Here is a 17,094-nt window from a genome sequence, read left to right as displayed (position 1 = left end):
CTAGTTCTCGAGGACAAGCCTTCAGTACTATTGGAAATGTTGTCAGGTCCCATAGCCTTTTGCAGTATCCAGTGCCTTCAGCCATTTCTTCATATCAAGTGGGGTGAATCGTAGGTAGGTGGTGATCAGCAGGAAGCTTCCATACCCATGTTTGACCTGATGCCATATACTTCATGTGGTCCAGAGTCAATGTTAAGAATTCACTGGAAAACTCCCTCCTGTCTATATAACAATGTGCCACCACCTCTGGTGCGTCTGTCCTCTTGGTGGAACCCAGGATTGTAATGGTAGTGTCTGGGACATTGTAAGATATGATTCCGTGAGGATGACTATGTCAGGCTGTTGCTTGACTAGTCTGTGGGACAGCTCTCTCAATTTTGGCACAAGTCCCCTGATGTTAATAAGGGGGACTTTGCAGGGTCGACAGGGCTGAGGTTGCCATTGTCATTTCCGGTGCCGAGGTCGATGCCAGGTGGTCCTTCCGGTTTCATTCCTTTTTGAGACTTTGTCATGGTTTGATACAACTGAACGGCCTGCTAGGCCACTTCAGAGGGCATTTAAGAGTTAACTACATTGCTGTGGGTCTAGAGTCATGTGTAGGCCAGACCAGGTAAGGACGGCAGATTTCCTTCCCTAAAGGACATTAGTGAACCAAATGGGTTTTTACAACCTTCGAAAATGGTTTCATAGTCACTATTACCGAGACTAGATTTTTAATTCCAGATTTATATTGGGGACAAGGAACTTTAAAGATTTGCAAGTATACAAATGAAATCCATTTGAGAACATGTGCATATTTTCCAATTTTTAGTTTCTGTGGGAATTCCATTGATGACTTTGATATCTAATTTCTCTGTTTCAGGATCAAGATCTCAAGAAAGACAAATTTCACTATACTGTAAAACTGAAATCTCATTGTATGGTGTGATGTATGTGTTCCAATGGATAGATTACATACTGAGACAGATACATTGTCCGCTTCTTCTTCAGATGGTGCCTGCAGTTCATTGTGCTAGTTAAATTTTTGAGGAGGTTACTAACATGATGCATTAGGGCATGTCCTAGGCCCAACCATCTTTAGCTGCTTCATCAATGACTTTCCTTCCATCGTAAGGTCAGAAGTGGGGATGTTCGCTGATGATTGCACAATGTTCAGCATCATTCGCGACTCCTCAGATACTGAAGCAGTCCATGTCCAAATGCAGCAAGTCCTGGATAATATCCAGGCTTGGGCTGACAAGTGGCAAGTAACATTCGTGCTACATAAGTGCCAGGCAATGACCATTTCCGACAGGAGAGAAACTAGCCATCGCCCCTTGACATTCAATGGCATTACCACTGCTGAATCCCCCACTGTCAATATCTGGGGGTTACCATTGACCAAAAACTGAACTGGACTAGCCATATAAATACTGTGGCTACAAGACCAGGTCAGAGGCTAGGAATCCTGCGGCAAGTAACTCACCTCCTGAATCTCCAAAGCCCGTCCACCATCTATAAGGCACAAGTTAGGAGTGTGGTGGAATACTCCCCACTTGTCTGCATGAGTGCAGCTCCAACAACACTCAAGAAGCTTGACACAGTCCAGGACAACGCAGCCCACTTGATTGGCAGGCATCACCTCCACAAACATTCACTCCCTCCATCACCAATGCACAGTGAAGCTGCACTTCAGAAACTCACCAAGGCTCCATAGACAGCACCTGACCAACACACAACTGCAACATCTCAAAGGACAAGGGCAGCAGGTAGATGGGAACACCACCATCTAGAAGTTCTTCCAAGCCACTCATCATCCTGACTTGGAAATATATCGCTGTTCCTTCACTGTCACTGGTTTAAAATCCTAGATCTCCCTCCCTGACAGCACTGTGGGTGTACCTACACCACAGGGACTGCAGCTGTTTAAGAAGGCAGCTCACCACCACTTTCTCAAGGGCAGTTAGGAATGGGCAATAAATGCTGGCCTAGCCAGTGATACCCACATCCCATAAATGAATTCTTAAAAATGCCAATGGATGTCGTCTATTTGGACTTAAACAAAGCATTTGATAAGGTTCCACACAGGAAAAGCAACAGTGGGAGTACATGGATTTGCAGGCAAATTTGAGACATTGGTTTGGAATTGGTGGGAGGTAGAATATAGATGAAGAGATAAAAGGGGATGTTCTCTGATTGACAGAATGTGACAAGTGATGTTCCACAGGGATTTGTACTGCTGCCTCAGCTTTTTATTCTATGTGCCAGTGACTTGGATGAAGGAACAGGAAGTTATGCAAATTTTCAGAAAATACTAAGTAAATTGTATGGATGAAAGCAGGATCTTACAAAGGACCATAGACAGACTAAGTGAATGGGCAAAATTATGGGCAGATGGAGTTCAGTGTTGGCAAGTGTGAGATGATGCAGTTTGGATCTTCGAGGACAAAACGGAATATTTTCTGAAGGACATCAGAATAGTGTTAGAATCATTTCTCTTGAAACCGGATTTTTCTTTTAAAAATATGGAAGGACATAGCATTATTTAGACATTTGGAGGATGCCCGAGAGCTTTTTTTAAAGGGTCATAAGCTCACCTTGGAACTGTCAACATGCAGGCTTCTTCCAAGCAATCACCTGAACTGTAAGGTACTTGAGAAGGAGTTGTTTGTTTGTTTGAACTGGGAAGTACTTTAATTAGTGAAAAGATGGAAGACAAAAAGGCAATCACATGGCAGTGGCAAACTATATATTTGAACCTGTGGTTGTGCTTTCAGTCTTGCTGGGGAAAGGCTGGGAACAGAAGGCTATCCTGACTAGCTTGCACGCTTTCTCTCTTCTTTGTGAAACTGTGTGTGGTTCTTGACCTGTGGCCAGATGATCCTCAGTGTAGTTTGTCTGCATTGTTTTGGACTTTCTAGCTAAGACAGGAAGAATTGGTCCAGCTATACTCTCCTCAACGCTGAAGCATCATTGGTGAACTTCCCAATCTACTGGGCCCAGCTTTTAAAAGGGCCATAAGTTTTCACCTGAGGGAAAGTCTTCATCTGAGGGAACTTTAGACCGACAGCATCGAACCTCCGTGATTATTAAATTTTTTTCCCCTCTCTAAGAAAGTTTTTTTTTCATCCACCCAACTCTGCAGAGACTACTTGTGTGTCTTTTGTTTGTCTATGTATGTGCGTCTGAGTGTGTGCTGAGGAGGTTTAAAAGAGTTAGTTGGTTACACTTCCAGATTACAATCGTGCATCAACCAGTTCTTGAAGTTTGTTTAAAAGGAGTTTTGCTTTGTAATAAATTAATCATTCTGAGTTTTTTGAAAAAAGCCTGATCGGAGCCTCTTTTCTTCTGGGTACTGGAAGTATGGGTAAACATTTGGCCATTTTGGTGAAAAAATTAAACATTTAAGTTAATGGTACAGCCTGTGGAGCAGTGGGGCTTGATAATTCCCGCACTTCTCCCATCCCGGTCATGACAATATAAACTGTGGAGGAGTAAAGAGATTTGAATAACCGCGTACACAAATCATTAAATGCTGGTGTAAAAGTATAAAAACTAATAAGAGGATAATGGAATGGTGGCCTTTACCTCAAGGGAATTAGAATACAGAAATGTGGAAGTTAAGCTTTAGTTGTTAGAGCCCTGGTCAAACCCCAGCTGACGCACTCTTCAATTTTGGACATCACACCTTAGGAAAGATATATTAGCCTTGGTATAGTACATATTCACCAGAATGATACCAGGGCAAAAGTGTTAAATCCTGAGGACAGGTTGCATAAACTTTACTCAAATTCCCTTGAATTTCAAAAGTTGAGGGCCGGCCTAAAAAGGCTTTTAAAATATAGTGATTTGATGGGAGAGGTACAGAAACTGTTTCCCCTGGTGGGGTATCTAGAATAAAAGGGAATAATATTACAATTAGTGCCAAGTAAAGAATGCAAAAATTAAGTTCCAACAATAAGCTGGAATGTTGCATTCTTTGAATTAAGGTATAAATCCTGCTAACGTTGTGGCAATCATGGTTGTCGCAATTGTGCCCAGTCCTATCATAGACACTCACAGTCAATGTGAGAGATTAAGATCTACACAGACTTCTCACTGTTCTATCATTTCCTTAGGGTAAATGCCCAGAAGATGGATGGGATGAGAGTACAATTGAGCTTTTTCTACATGAACTGGCTATCATGGACAGCAACAACTTCCTTGGTAATTGTGGAGTTGGTGAGAGGGAAGGAAGAGTGGCCTCAAACCTAGTTGCTAGAAGACATTATAGGTATAGTTTTATAACGATGCATACATATTTTAAGTTGTTGAGTGCATTACTTTATTGTTTTGTTAAGTAAAAGTGATCAGATTTAAACTTGCTGGTCACTGTGAGGACACAAGGATATATTTGCACAAATAATATTTGTCAACAAAAAAATTCAGTCATCTTTATCATTCTGTTTGCCCCACCCCAACGCTATTCCTTCTACTGACGAGTATTTTCAAACTAGACAGAGTCATTCTGGCTACTGAGTCTTTTTCCACCCACTTCCCCATTGAGGCAATTTCAAGACAGGCGATTACACCAACAAATCACCATAGTGACTCTGCAAACCCCACACCCCCATTCTACTTAGTCCACTAAAATAATTAACCAACATAATTTGAAATGTTACTCCTTAAAGATTAGCCCTTTAGTTGGACTCACCATTTGCATGGTATCTGGAGCCTGAAAGGATAAGATTTGATGTTTGGCACCTAGTCTGGCATTTTCAATATGCTCAGTGATGAGCATTTTCAAAAGAGTTGACAAGGTTCTAGCTGAAGTGCAGAGCTCATTGCACAGTGCTTGTTCAAGCAATTAGTTATTATACACTCTTCTTACAGGTTGTTTCCATAACTTACATATGAGATGTCCTGCACCAAGCCAACCAGATGTAATTTGCAACTGTCATTGGTTACTTGAGAGAAGATAATTGAAACTTAAGCAATTACATGTGATTTATTTGAACTTGAGAGGTCAAATATTAATTTCAGGAAATCTTGCAACTCTTTTCTGAAGTATGGAAGAAGTCTGTTTTCTTTAAGTTTGGGTCAGTTAGAAAATCCCATGAGAGGAGACTATTTCTTCAAGTTCCATACAATCAGTCAGTTCCAGTCAGTTTGATATGCCTTAAAGAGAAGACCTTGTGACTTAAATTTGCTGGTATCAATTTTGTTGAAATCTGGACGTAAATTGCGAATGTAAATTGCCGGGAAGTTGGTTTCAGCTGCCTGGGACTCTCTGCAAATGTCTCCGACACTGAGCTCAGTGTCAGAAACTTGGGCCAGATATGCGGGACTTACCTGAATACTACTTACCCAGGAAATATAACACTGGTTGATACTTGGCCTAAATAAGAGATTAGCCAGTGTAACTGAACTGAGCATCACAACCGAATCCGACCCAACCTGACAATCCTGCCTACCCGACTACCCAGCCCACCGACCCGATCTGACTTCCCCCCCCCGACCTGAGTACCCTCTACACAACCAGTCTTCCTCCCCACTGACTACAATCCCTACCCGACCCAACTACCCTGACCTAACCCAATTACCCCTCTACCTGACCTGACCATCCCGCACCACATAGTTATCCCCACCATGACCATCCCCCAACCTAAAACAATGACACCCTCACCCCACTACCCAGTATACTATGATCAGCATGTATTTCTATTCCTTCTCCTCTCATGTGCTTTTCTGGCTCCTCTAAAAAGCATTAATGCTACCATGCTATTTGCCTTGACTAATTTTTTGAGTAAAGGTGTTTAGCCTTTTTTCGATTTTTTCGTGATCATCTTATATTTATGGCCCTTAGTTTGGTCTTCCCCACAAGTTGGAACATCTCTACATCTACTCAATCAAACCATTTTATAATTGTAAAGACCTCTATTAGATCACGCCGCAGCTTTCTCTTTTCTAGTGAAGAGCCCCAGCATGTTTAGCCTTTCCTGATAAGTATATCCTCTCTTGCTTAGACTTAAACCTAGTTCCTCTGGTCCTGTGCAGGACAATAGGAAGCAAGACTCCACCGCAAGCCCTGGTCCATCACAATCTCTTTTGCTGCAGCCCAGGTGGTGTCCCGATCTTGAAAGTCCTCCTTCAGTATATTTCACCACGTCTTCTTTACATCTTGTGGTATCCATTCTACTGCCACTGGTGGGACATATGTCCAGGAGACAAAATATGTGTGCTGCCAGCCTCGGTTGACTGTCCGTTATGGCGTACCGCAGGTGCCCCTGACCAATCCTTTGTAGCACTTCTTCATGGTGATGCTGTCTCTCCATGTGATGCCCAGCTTCTTATGTAAGCAGCGCTGGTGAAAGACATCCAACTTGCGTGATACTTTTGTTGTTCTATTCCACGTCTCGCAGTTCCTCTCAGTTCTGGCATAATTCTCGTGAATCCTTTTTGCACTTTCTCGAGTGCCTCTATATCTTTTTTATAATATGGAGACCAGAGCTGTGCACAGGACTCCAAGGGTGTTCTAACCAAGGTTTTATACAAGTTTAAGACAGTGTGTCTCCTTTTATATTCTGTCCCTCTAAAAATGAATGTCAATGCTTGGTTTGCTTTTTTTATAAATAGCCTTAGTAAAATATGCCACAACTTTGTGATTTATGTATCTGTACTCCATGCTCTATTCGTTCCTTTACTCCATTTAGACCCTTATTATCCAAGGAGTATGTGGCCCCCTTATTCTGCCTATAAAATGTAACATTAAAAATCTTTACAAATGGTTAGCTGTGTTGCAGGTTTGCTATCTTTTTATTATCTTGTCTATTCAAGGAGTTAGATAGAAGATAGTCTAATATAAAAATATAACTATTTTTTGTGACTTTTTAATATGCTAGTGAATTTACTTTATGAGAGATGAATAAAGATTTTTTAATTTAAAGTGAAATCCATTGTCCTGTTTTATGACTTTCGAAGGCAAGAGTCAGATCTTATGAAAGTATAAGTTAAATCCAGTAGCCCCAAACAGTTATAAAAACAGAAAATGCTGGAAAAATTCAGCAGGTCTGGCAGCATCCATGGCGAGAGAAACAGAGTTAACATTTTGAATCCAATATGACTTCTTTGGACCAGATGCCCTGATATAGGGGGAAATTAATACTTGATAATAAGAGTGAACTAAGAAATGAGAGCCAAAATAATTTAGGTTAAGAAAGCTAGAAAAGATCCCAAAATATAACTGTTTCAATCCCAGACTCTGATCAAGAGGCAAGAATATTATCAACAACAACTTGCATTCATATGGCTTGTCAATGTGGTAAAGCTCAGTAATGTTATCAAACACAATTTGATACCAAGCCACATAAGGAGATATTGGGGCAGAAAAGCTTGATCAAAGTTGTCGGTTTAAAGGAACATCTTAAATGAGGAAAGGTAGAGAGCCAAATTGACCTTGCTGACATGGTTGACATTGAAATGGATTTGTTTCCAAGTGTGCACAGTAAGTAATGTTATTTGTTCATAGTCATAACTTTCAGTAATATCTGACATTTGTTTTAAGCTTTGGATTTGTTTTCTCTCTATTTATTCAGATTTATGCATGGAATTGGAAGATCAGGTGACATTGCAGCTGTTCAGCCCAAAGCAGCAGGATCCAGTCTCCTGAACAAAATTACAAACTCTGTAGTCCTGGACATTCTTCGAGCTGCAGGTTTGACAAAATTAGCATTGTATTGCAGGCTTTGTTTTGTTCATTAGAAACAAGGTGTGTTCATGGCTTGTTCTATGTCTTGTCACTCATGTATAAATAAATACAAACAAACAATTTGTGTTCTTTATAAATTTTAAGTTTAAAATGGCTACCCAGCTCCAGTTTGTCTGACTTTTAGAAATTGGCCTTTGTTCCTGACTTCCAGATTGTTTCAATATATAAATTAAGCCAAGAAAACATTGCCAGAAACCAGTGCGAAATAGGTGTCATGAAGGGTCGGCCCATGGCTTGCTGAAAATTGGGCCTCAGGCCTCCTCCTCATAAGACTGTTGAGCAGTAGCTGGCCCTTGGATTTCCCAATACAGCTTGTCAGTCAGGGTGTAGGGAAATCAGATGGCTACAATGCCGAGGCAGGTCTTGGGATGATTTAGGTGAACTGAAGGTCCTGAGCCAACAGCAGCTTACAGTGGTGCTGTGGAACTAAAACTGTAAATTTAAAAGCAAGTGTAACTTACAATTTGTTTGTGGCTTCCAGTAGTCTCTAAAGGCTGCTGTAGACCCAGAAAAACTGAGTAGAGCATGCATGATGTAAACTTTGCCCACTTCATACTCAATGTGAGACGGTAATTTGAGAAAAAATGTTCCCATTGGCGAGTGGATTCCATTGAGCCCGTGCTGGCTCCCTGCAAGAACAATTTATCCTGTTCTACTCCCTCACTCTTTCCCAAAAGTCCTGGAATTCTTTTTCCTTCAGATGTTTATCCAATTCCCTTTTGAAAGCTGCAATTGAACCTGCCTCCTCTATCCTTTCAGGCAGTGCATTCCAGATCATAATCACTCACTGCATCAAATCATTTTTCCTCATGTCACATCTGGTTCTTTTGCCAATTATTTTAAATCAGTTTTCTCTGGTTATGAACCCTCACCATAGCACTATTCTCTGTCTAATTACATGTCTAGCCCACACATGATTTTGAACACCTCTATCAAATCTTCTTGCTGGAGTGAGATGAACTGTAAATTAAACATATCAGTAAGTGGAAGGTTATGAAATTAATCCATCAAAATGTATTGGGCCCTATTAAAATAATCAGAGGAATGAATTCAAGGCAATGAAGTTCTAGATTTGCATTTTTCAACTTGCGAGCTAAAGGATGGCTCAAATTTGTAAAGGTCTCCATAAACCCACCAGAATAATTGCCAAATTACAAAACCTCCCTTGCAGTTTCGGAGTTAGAACTTTGCTCCTGAAAAATCCACATTTCCTGCTGCAACTGCTTGTGCTTCGATTATTAAAATGGTAAAATCATTTTAACATTGCTGTATATGACCAATCAGAGGAACAACCCACCAAGAGTTGTGGCAGACATGAGAGACAATTCTGGAATTTGGGATAGGAAAGATGGGTGACATAATGTCAATGAGGGACAGAGAGGACAAATCACCTCTTTTTTTCTCTCTTTCCTTGTAGCTGTGGATATGTGACAGCAATGCATAAATAAATAAGATAATGCATGGTTGCTAATTATCCTGTGTTAACAGCTAGATTTATAACATTGTGCTGTTCTTAAACTTTGTGTACCTGTGAGATTTTAATAATGTTTCAGACTTGTCAAGTCACATATTGTTAATAAGACTTGCTGATTTCGGCAGAAGCTTTAACCTATTACAAGCCTGTTAGTCTGAGCAAATAGTAATGTGTCTCACTGATTTCATTTGAATGTATTTGTGCAAATAACTTGTTTCCCTGCCACTAACTCCCACAATTTGAGTGGAAATGGATCTTGCTTGTTTCAATGGGTGGTCAGAATTCAAATTAGTTGCCCAATAGTGTAGCAGTATTATTGTAAACACATTACAGATTATACTGCTTAGTAACTAAAATTTAGGCTTAGAAAAAAAGGTACAATTTTTTTTGATGAAATGTTCTGCTCATCAAGTTTGAGGTGTGTCAGCGATAGAAAGATCGAATACTTTTGACCTCTAAGGGCTCTTTTTGTGAATGTGTGCCATCAATAGGAAGCCTAATCTGGCATTCATCCATATCAGGGGATTGCGGTCACAGTGCAGATAATTTTACATAGCCTACATTCATTAACATGGCTCTCTGACATCTTTTGTTACTTCAATATTCCAAAGCACTCGTGGCCAGACTCCCATCTTTCACCCTCCATAAACCTGAGCCGATCCAAAACTCTTGCTGCCTGTATTCTATATCGCACCGTCTGTTCACCCGTCACCTCTGTGCTCACTGAACTAAATTGACTGCCAGTACACCAATATCTCAGTTGTAAAATTCTCTTCCTCATGTTCAAATCCCCCCCAAACCCTCACCACTGCCTGTCTCTGTAACCTGCTCCAGCCCCCCAACTGTTGAAGAAATCTGATTCCTCCAACTCTAGCCTCTTGTCGATTCACCATTTCCTTCACCCCACAGTGTTGTGACTGAGCTTTCAATCATCTGGGCTCTGAGTTCTGGAATTCCCTTCATAAACCTTTCTGCTGCCCCACTCCTCTTTACATCTTTAAGGCAGTCTTTGAAAGCTGCCTTTAAATCACCTGCCTTATTGTCCCCTTCTTTGGTTCATTTTCAGTGTTTTCTCTGAGTACACTCTTGTGTAATGCCTTGAGATGTTATAGTATGTTAACAGCACTTTAGGAATGGAAGTTCTTATTACTGTAATATATGACTAAAACTGGTTGTAGAATAATAAAGTCAGATGCAAAAGAAAGCTTCTGTTAATCAGCCCTAATGATGAATTTAAAATGCAGTCTCAGAAAAGTGTTCCACTGTTGTGCCATTCCACTTGCCTTACCAGTCATTTCTTCTGACATTAGTAAGTGAGACCAGTGTTGCTTTGAGCTGAATTGTAATTTTGTGGTGACCATGTACATTGGGAGCTTGTTTTGTTCAAGCTTGTTTTTTGCTGTGGATCTTTGCAGCCAGAACACTAAGGGGTTGTGTCCTAACCGTCTGAGCTGAATGTGTCCCCATGTCCCTGATGTGAGAAGACAATGTGCTATCCAGGCCCTACATTTATTGTTCAGCTTTTTAAATGTCAGCATGTGTGTAAATAAGATTATTCAGCTTATTCCTAATCTTATGGAAAGTTGAGAATGCAGTACCCCAGTCATAGTATTCTTATAACTACCACTGTGAGAATCCAGCTATTGAGTGTCCTGTCCATTCAGGACCTAGCTTCTACACATACTGACTGATCAAAGAATAGGCTTTAAGCATTCATACTATTCCTCTTGTCCAAGGTAGAAATTGCTGTTCCAGCAACAACCTTGTGGGAATTTGGAAGTTGTTTTTGTTTTCATCTCTACAAAACTCTCTAGAGTCATGCTTCAGTTTCTTACAGATACCCCGAGCGATAGACTTGTAGCAGTTCACAAACTTTGCATGTGAGCTAAAACATCTAGGTGTGATACTTTCAAGCAATATGAGTTTATCTGAAGCATTTGAGTATTCCTCAATATATCTATACTCAGCTCTGCTGGGCTAGCTCTCAACATCTAATCATTGTGGACTTAAAACCAAGATCTGTCAGAATGCAGTGACTGCAGTCGTCTATGTTCTCTTAAGCAGCACAATTTCCATTCCTATTTCATGGAAGCGTTGTAACAGTCTATTGTTAAAATATTTATTCTTGAATGCAAGTAATACTGGCAATGCTGCAAATATTTCCCACCTTTAATTGCTCGCAGAAGGTGGTGGTGGACTTGCTCCTTGAACCACTGTAGTCTCTGCAAAAAAGATCCTGATCTGGGACATACATTGCTGTTCCTTCATCATCAGTGGTTCAATATCCTGGAATTCCCTACCTAATATCATTGTAGTGGGTGTGGACGGGTGGGTGTGGACAGGAAGAATAGAAGGGGGAAAAGGAAGTGGGGGTGGGGGTGGGGGCTAGTTAAGGAGGAGAGGGGTATCAAGGAGCAAGTGGAGAATATTACATCCTCCTCCACAGCAATGTATGCCCCAGGTCAGGATGCTGCATGACTTTGATGGAAATGTGGAGGTGATAGTGTTTCCACAATTGCTGCTCCTGTCCTTTCCAGAGGTAGAAGTAACATAGGAGGATGGTCTTTTCAAACTAACTTGGTGAGTAACTCATGCAGCAGGTATCTACTGCAGCCACGGTTAGATTTCCCAGTATCCAACTTACATCTTTGCCTCTTCCCCCTTTAGCCCACTCCCAGTTTACTTCCTGTTTGCACCCCTTTGTCCCACCGCACTTCCCCTTTGTCCCCCCCGTGCCCCCTTTACCCCACTCCTGCTCTGCCTCCCTACACCCCCACACCCCTCTGCTCCCCCCGCTCCCCCTGTCCCACTGCTCCCCCTGCTCCCCCATGTCCCCCTGCTCCCACTGTATCCCCTCCGCTCCCCCTCTGTCTCCTCCCTCCTTCCCTGTCTCCTCCGTCCCCACCACACTCCCTCCTTTGTCCCCCCTCTCCCTGCTTGCTTTCCCTCCCACTGACCTGTTCAAATTCATGAGGGGTCAGACAGAGTAGGTATGGAGATACCGTTGCTGTTGGCAGAAGGATGGAGAACCAGAGGGCACCAATTTTAGGTAAATTGCAAAAGAATCAATGATGAAATGGGGAAAAGCTTTTTTAAACGGCGAGTGCTTAACATCTGAAATGCACTGCATGAGAGTGTTTTGGAGGCAGGTTCAACTGAGACCTTCAAAAGAAAACAGGACAATTATCTGAAGAGGAAAAATTTGCAGATCTACAGGGAAAAGATGGTTGAGTAGGACTTAGTGAGGTGCTCTTTCAGAGGGCAGGCATGGGTATGAGGGGCCTCCTGTGCTTAACTCATTCGATGATTCTAATCCATTTTCTACCCTTCCCCTAATTCCATATCACTTAATCTTTTCCAATATTCTCTTGTGTGGTACCTTATGAAGGTTTTCTGAAGTCCATGTCCATGTTCACCACATTTTCTCCATTCACTGTCTGTTACCTTGGTATAGTGCTGTTTATGTCTCAGTTGTCTCCTGCCATGTCCTCTATTCGAAGACCTTCCTTCTATTGCTGAGTGACGGAGCTTCCCTCTTTTGCTCTGTTTCTTGAGACAGCTGCTCAATGGCATTGTTCTCAAAGCAGACTGCTTTTAGGTGAATTTCCTTTATTACTGATGGGCTAATGGATTGCACATCTTTCTTTTTAAACTCCCTAAATCATCCTCCTTCCGATTGCAAGTTTAGCCTCCTGGCGAAAGAACCTAGGGAGCATCTGACTGCTAATTGTAAGCTTCCACACTAAGTACAGACCTCATTGTTCCTCCTACAGGTTGTTCCAAAGTTCCTAACACCCACTAGTTCCTTTAAACAGCCACAGGCCTTTTGAGGGTTGCAGTGGTCCTTTGGTCTCCGGTCCCCTTGTGATTGTGCTCAAGAGGAGGGAGGTTTCAGTGCCTACCGCCAACAGCAAATCAGGGCGCAGAGAAGCGATGTCGGGCTCTGTGCTATTCCAGAACGGTGCCCACGTGTTGCACACATTTCCATGGGCTCTAGGAAAATTAGCCTTAAATCATTATGATTTAGTCACACTGACGTGCTTTGCCATGAAGTGTTAGGACATGGATTTGTCTCTTCCTACTGTTTTCCCTGCAGTGAATTTCTGAGCTCTTGGTCATTTGTAGAAAATAGGACATAGGACAGGATAAAGCAGTGTTATTCACATACACTTTTCTGTGGTTTTGGCAGAGGACAATAAATATGCTACATCTGCCAGTTCTACTCATGGTGATTGTTATATGACATTGAGGACTTAAATAGGAAGCAGTAAAATGATTTGAGGAATGAGAGGATAATGATCCAACAACGTTGATCTGTTCAAACTCAGTCTCCATCAATTTTCGAGTAATGATGAAATTTTGATAATTACCGATTGTGGTAACTTCCTTTGTGACAAGCTCCATAACATTATCTGAGGCAATTTCAAAGCCAGTTTCACAGGAGGAAGTGTACATTGAGGAAGTTGTGCAAATTGGTGTTATGTTGTGTGAAGGAAAATCCAGTTTTCATTGCAACAAAAACAGTTTTCACATGTCAACATACTTGACATATTTACCAATCAAAATCCAGTCTGGTTCAAAGATACATAACAGGTTAACATTTCAATGTTCTGTAATGTAACTTCTGTAACTTTGGTGACTTGTTGAAGTGTATCCTGTAAATAACATATGTTGTAACCATAATGAACCATTCATAGAGCAGGGTGGTTGTTGAATCTCAGGGGAAGCCATCAGTTGAATTCTCTGTATATTATTTGCCAAGTTTGAAGCATTCAACAGGAAGAATTTTTTGGGGTTATGAAAGTCTGAGACAGTTTGTAATCCAGTGAAATGAACTGCTTTTGCATTGAGATAGTTTGCTGTGTTTTTAATAGTTATTTTTATCTATATGAAAACTCATGCACATACAGAAACAGATTAAGAGTTTTTTCACAGGAATTAGTGAATCTCACTGAACAGAAATGGAACTTGGAAGATCTGCAATCTTATTAAATTATCACAAGTACACAGCACTCGACAGCTAATAGGAGGGTGATGTTCCTAATTTGGCTGCTATGTCAGCGATTTGCCCCAGCATCTGAAAGAACACAAGGCTCATTGTTTTGTACATAACATAATACTTGGAATGAGAACTGATAACTTGACCCTTCAATTATATACCTTCCATAGACTATGTACTGCTCGCTTTATGGAATCCCTCACACTTAATTAATCATCTAAAGGAAAGTTGTTCAAAGTTTCTCCTTTATTCCCAAAGATAGTTTGTTCTGCACAGGCACGATGGGCAAAATAGCCTCCTTTGTGCTGTATCATTCCCTGATTCTAAGATTAGAATCAATGTTCCCTTTTAGCTGCACAGCCACACGGCAGCACAGTAACCTGAAAGTTGCCACGCAGGCTACAGTCTTGTTCGCCTCTTTAAGTTATTGCGAGTGCATGGTCGCATTAAAAATTTAAAGTCCCCATGTATAACAACAACATTTAGAAGATATATTGATTAAAACTTCATACTGTAAACTTTTACAAGATAACCAAGACCATTCGAGCCATTGGGCCTATACTGGCACTTTGAAAGAGCTGTTCTGATGGTTCTATTTCCCCCCTCCTCTCCCCACATCCTTTTCCATTCTTTGTTTTCAGATATTTATCCACTTCACATTTAAAAACCTTTATAGATTCCACTTCCACCAGTGAATGGTCAGACATTCCATGTCTTAACAATGTTCAATGTGTTAATACAAATTTTAAAATTTGCAAAGTTTTTCGCTTTGTCCTTTTGATTATGAGCTTAAATTTATGCCCCCGGTTAACACTCACTGACCAGTGGAAATAATTTTTCCTTATTTACTTTATCAAAATGCTTCATAATTCTGAAGACCTTGATCAGACCTTCTCTGTTTTAATGAATGGAGTCTCAATTTCTGCACTTGCCCTCATAACGAAAGCTTTCATCCCTGGTGGCATTTCAGTGAATCTCCTCTACACACTGTCCGTGGCTTTGACATTCAAGTGCCCAAAACTGCACACAGTATGCTAACAATGACCTAACCATTCATTTGAATAGATTTAGCATTATCTCTTTGTTTTTGTACTCTCTGCTACTATTTATTGACGATCACATATGCTTTTATTTTTACAGCTTTACTTTTTTTTATTCTTTCACTGAACGTGGGTGTCGCTGGCTAGGCCAGCATTTATTGCCCATTCCTAATTGCTCTTGAGAAGGTGCTGGTGAGCTGCCTTCTTGAGCTACTGCAGTTCATGTGGTGTAGGTACACCTGCAGTGCTGTTACGAAGGGAGTTCCAGGAATTTGACCTAGCGACAATGAATGAATGGCGATATAGTTCCAAGTCAGAATGGTGTGTGAATTGGAAGGAACTTGCAGGTGGTGGTGTTTCCATGCACCTGCTGCCCTTGTCCTTCTAGGTGGTAGAGGTCATGGGTTTAGAAGGTGCTGTCAAAGAAATTTGCCTGCCCAATTGTCATGATATATTTATCTGAGCCCTTAAGCTTCTCTGCTCCTCTAAATCTTTTAAAGATTTATTATTTAGTGTATATTCCCTCATATTTTTTCTTCCCAGAATAACTCACCTCACCCAAATGTTATTTCTGACTGCATAAAAATATGAGGTTAAGTGGCTGCATGCCTCAGCAGGGGTCCATGTTCGTGAGCCGAGCATCACTTAAAACTGGCCTGTAGTATTTAAAGCCAGTTTGTACCTCTTAAAGGGAATTATGGCGCCTCAGGGGAGAGAGCATGCTCCAAGTTTCTCTGTCACTATACTCGATGCCTTGATGGAGGATGTGAGAGGAGGATAGACAAACCTTGCAAAAGACAGTGGAGCCAGATAGCCATGACAGTCAATGCCAGGAGTCAAGCCCCAAAGATCTGGATGCAGTGGCACAAAAAGTTCAATGACCTCAAGCAAGTGGTCAAAGTCAGTGAGTGGATCTTCAAATGTCATATCCTATCAACTGAACCACTAGCCTCAGACACTGTTCAGTGCATCACACCCCTATCCAAACAGGTTGCACCGCACTTACTGCCACACTTCCCTCTCTCTTGCAGGACAAGGTGATACATAACAAGAGGCAGAAAAAGCTAACTGGTAGGGGAAGGGCATGACTGCGCATCCTTAGTCTGATGGAGGAAATTGTGGCCTTGGCAGGGCTGCAATCATTGAAGATGTCACTATCCTCATACCTTATCCTCCTTCTTGCACTTCACTTCCCCATCATCCTACAATCTCTTCTAATTCACAAGCTGCAGGTGGTCTAAGCAGGCATCTCTTGTTTTGTTCCACACCCCCCACCTGCCCCATACAACCGTACCTTTGCTTTATCCTTTCTCCTTTCAGATATTTAAGAGCTGCAACCTGGTCAGTGGTGGAAGAGCAAGATGTGGATGAGGAGGAAGAGAGGGATGAATAAGAAACAGGCACTTGCTTTCAAACTTGCAGCCACCAGTTTAGATACTGACACTGTGCATACTTTAATGTGTAGATTAGAGATGGGATTTGCATGTGGTAAGAAATTGGCTATATGTGACCTTCACTAAGAGCAAGGGTAAAGGGTAGCAGAGGTGTCAGATCGCAGGAAGGTGAGGTCATACATGAGTTCTGCTGCAGAAGACTCAGGTGAGCACTTTAGGGTGGGCTACAGCAGGAGGCTGATAGGTATGCAGAACAAAATGTCTGGTGCATTGGGAAGCCTACCAGAAAGTCTCCAGTCAATGTCAAGGAGCATGGAGGAGTTTGGTACTAACCTGGCACAAGGCTTTCTGCTGAGCTTGGAGTCCATTCTTACCAGTGTGGAAGTGGTAGCCAACTCCATTAGCATACTTGTGGACTCTACCATGATGCAACATATGTTGTTCGATGTCTCACCTTCCAT

At 41.5% G+C, this 17,094-nt stretch overlaps 1 protein-coding gene across 8 annotated transcripts in view; it reads left to right on the top strand.

Moving 5' to 3' along the window:
* Positions 1-17,094, top strand: part of sepsecs (Sep (O-phosphoserine) tRNA:Sec (selenocysteine) tRNA synthase) — a 102,417-nt gene that overhangs the window by 20,804 nt on the left and 64,519 nt on the right. For 7 of the 8 annotated variants that reach the window (XM_041198555.1, XM_041198527.1, XM_041198564.1 and 4 more), the window contains exons 3-4: positions 4,098-4,252; positions 7,554-7,672. In XM_041198555.1, the coding sequence (XP_041054489.1) occupies positions 4,098-4,252; positions 7,554-7,672 (274 nt within the window). The remainder of the gene's footprint in view (positions 1-4,097; positions 4,253-7,553; positions 7,673-17,094) is intronic. The other variant, XM_041198580.1, reaches the window with a different exon arrangement.

Source organism: Carcharodon carcharias, chromosome 1 (assembly GCF_017639515.1).
Source record: "Carcharodon carcharias isolate sCarCar2 chromosome 1, sCarCar2.pri, whole genome shotgun sequence".
Lineage (NCBI taxonomy): Eukaryota > Metazoa > Chordata > Chondrichthyes > Lamniformes > Lamnidae > Carcharodon > Carcharodon carcharias.
This window is presented reverse-complemented; position numbering and strand designations above follow the sequence as displayed.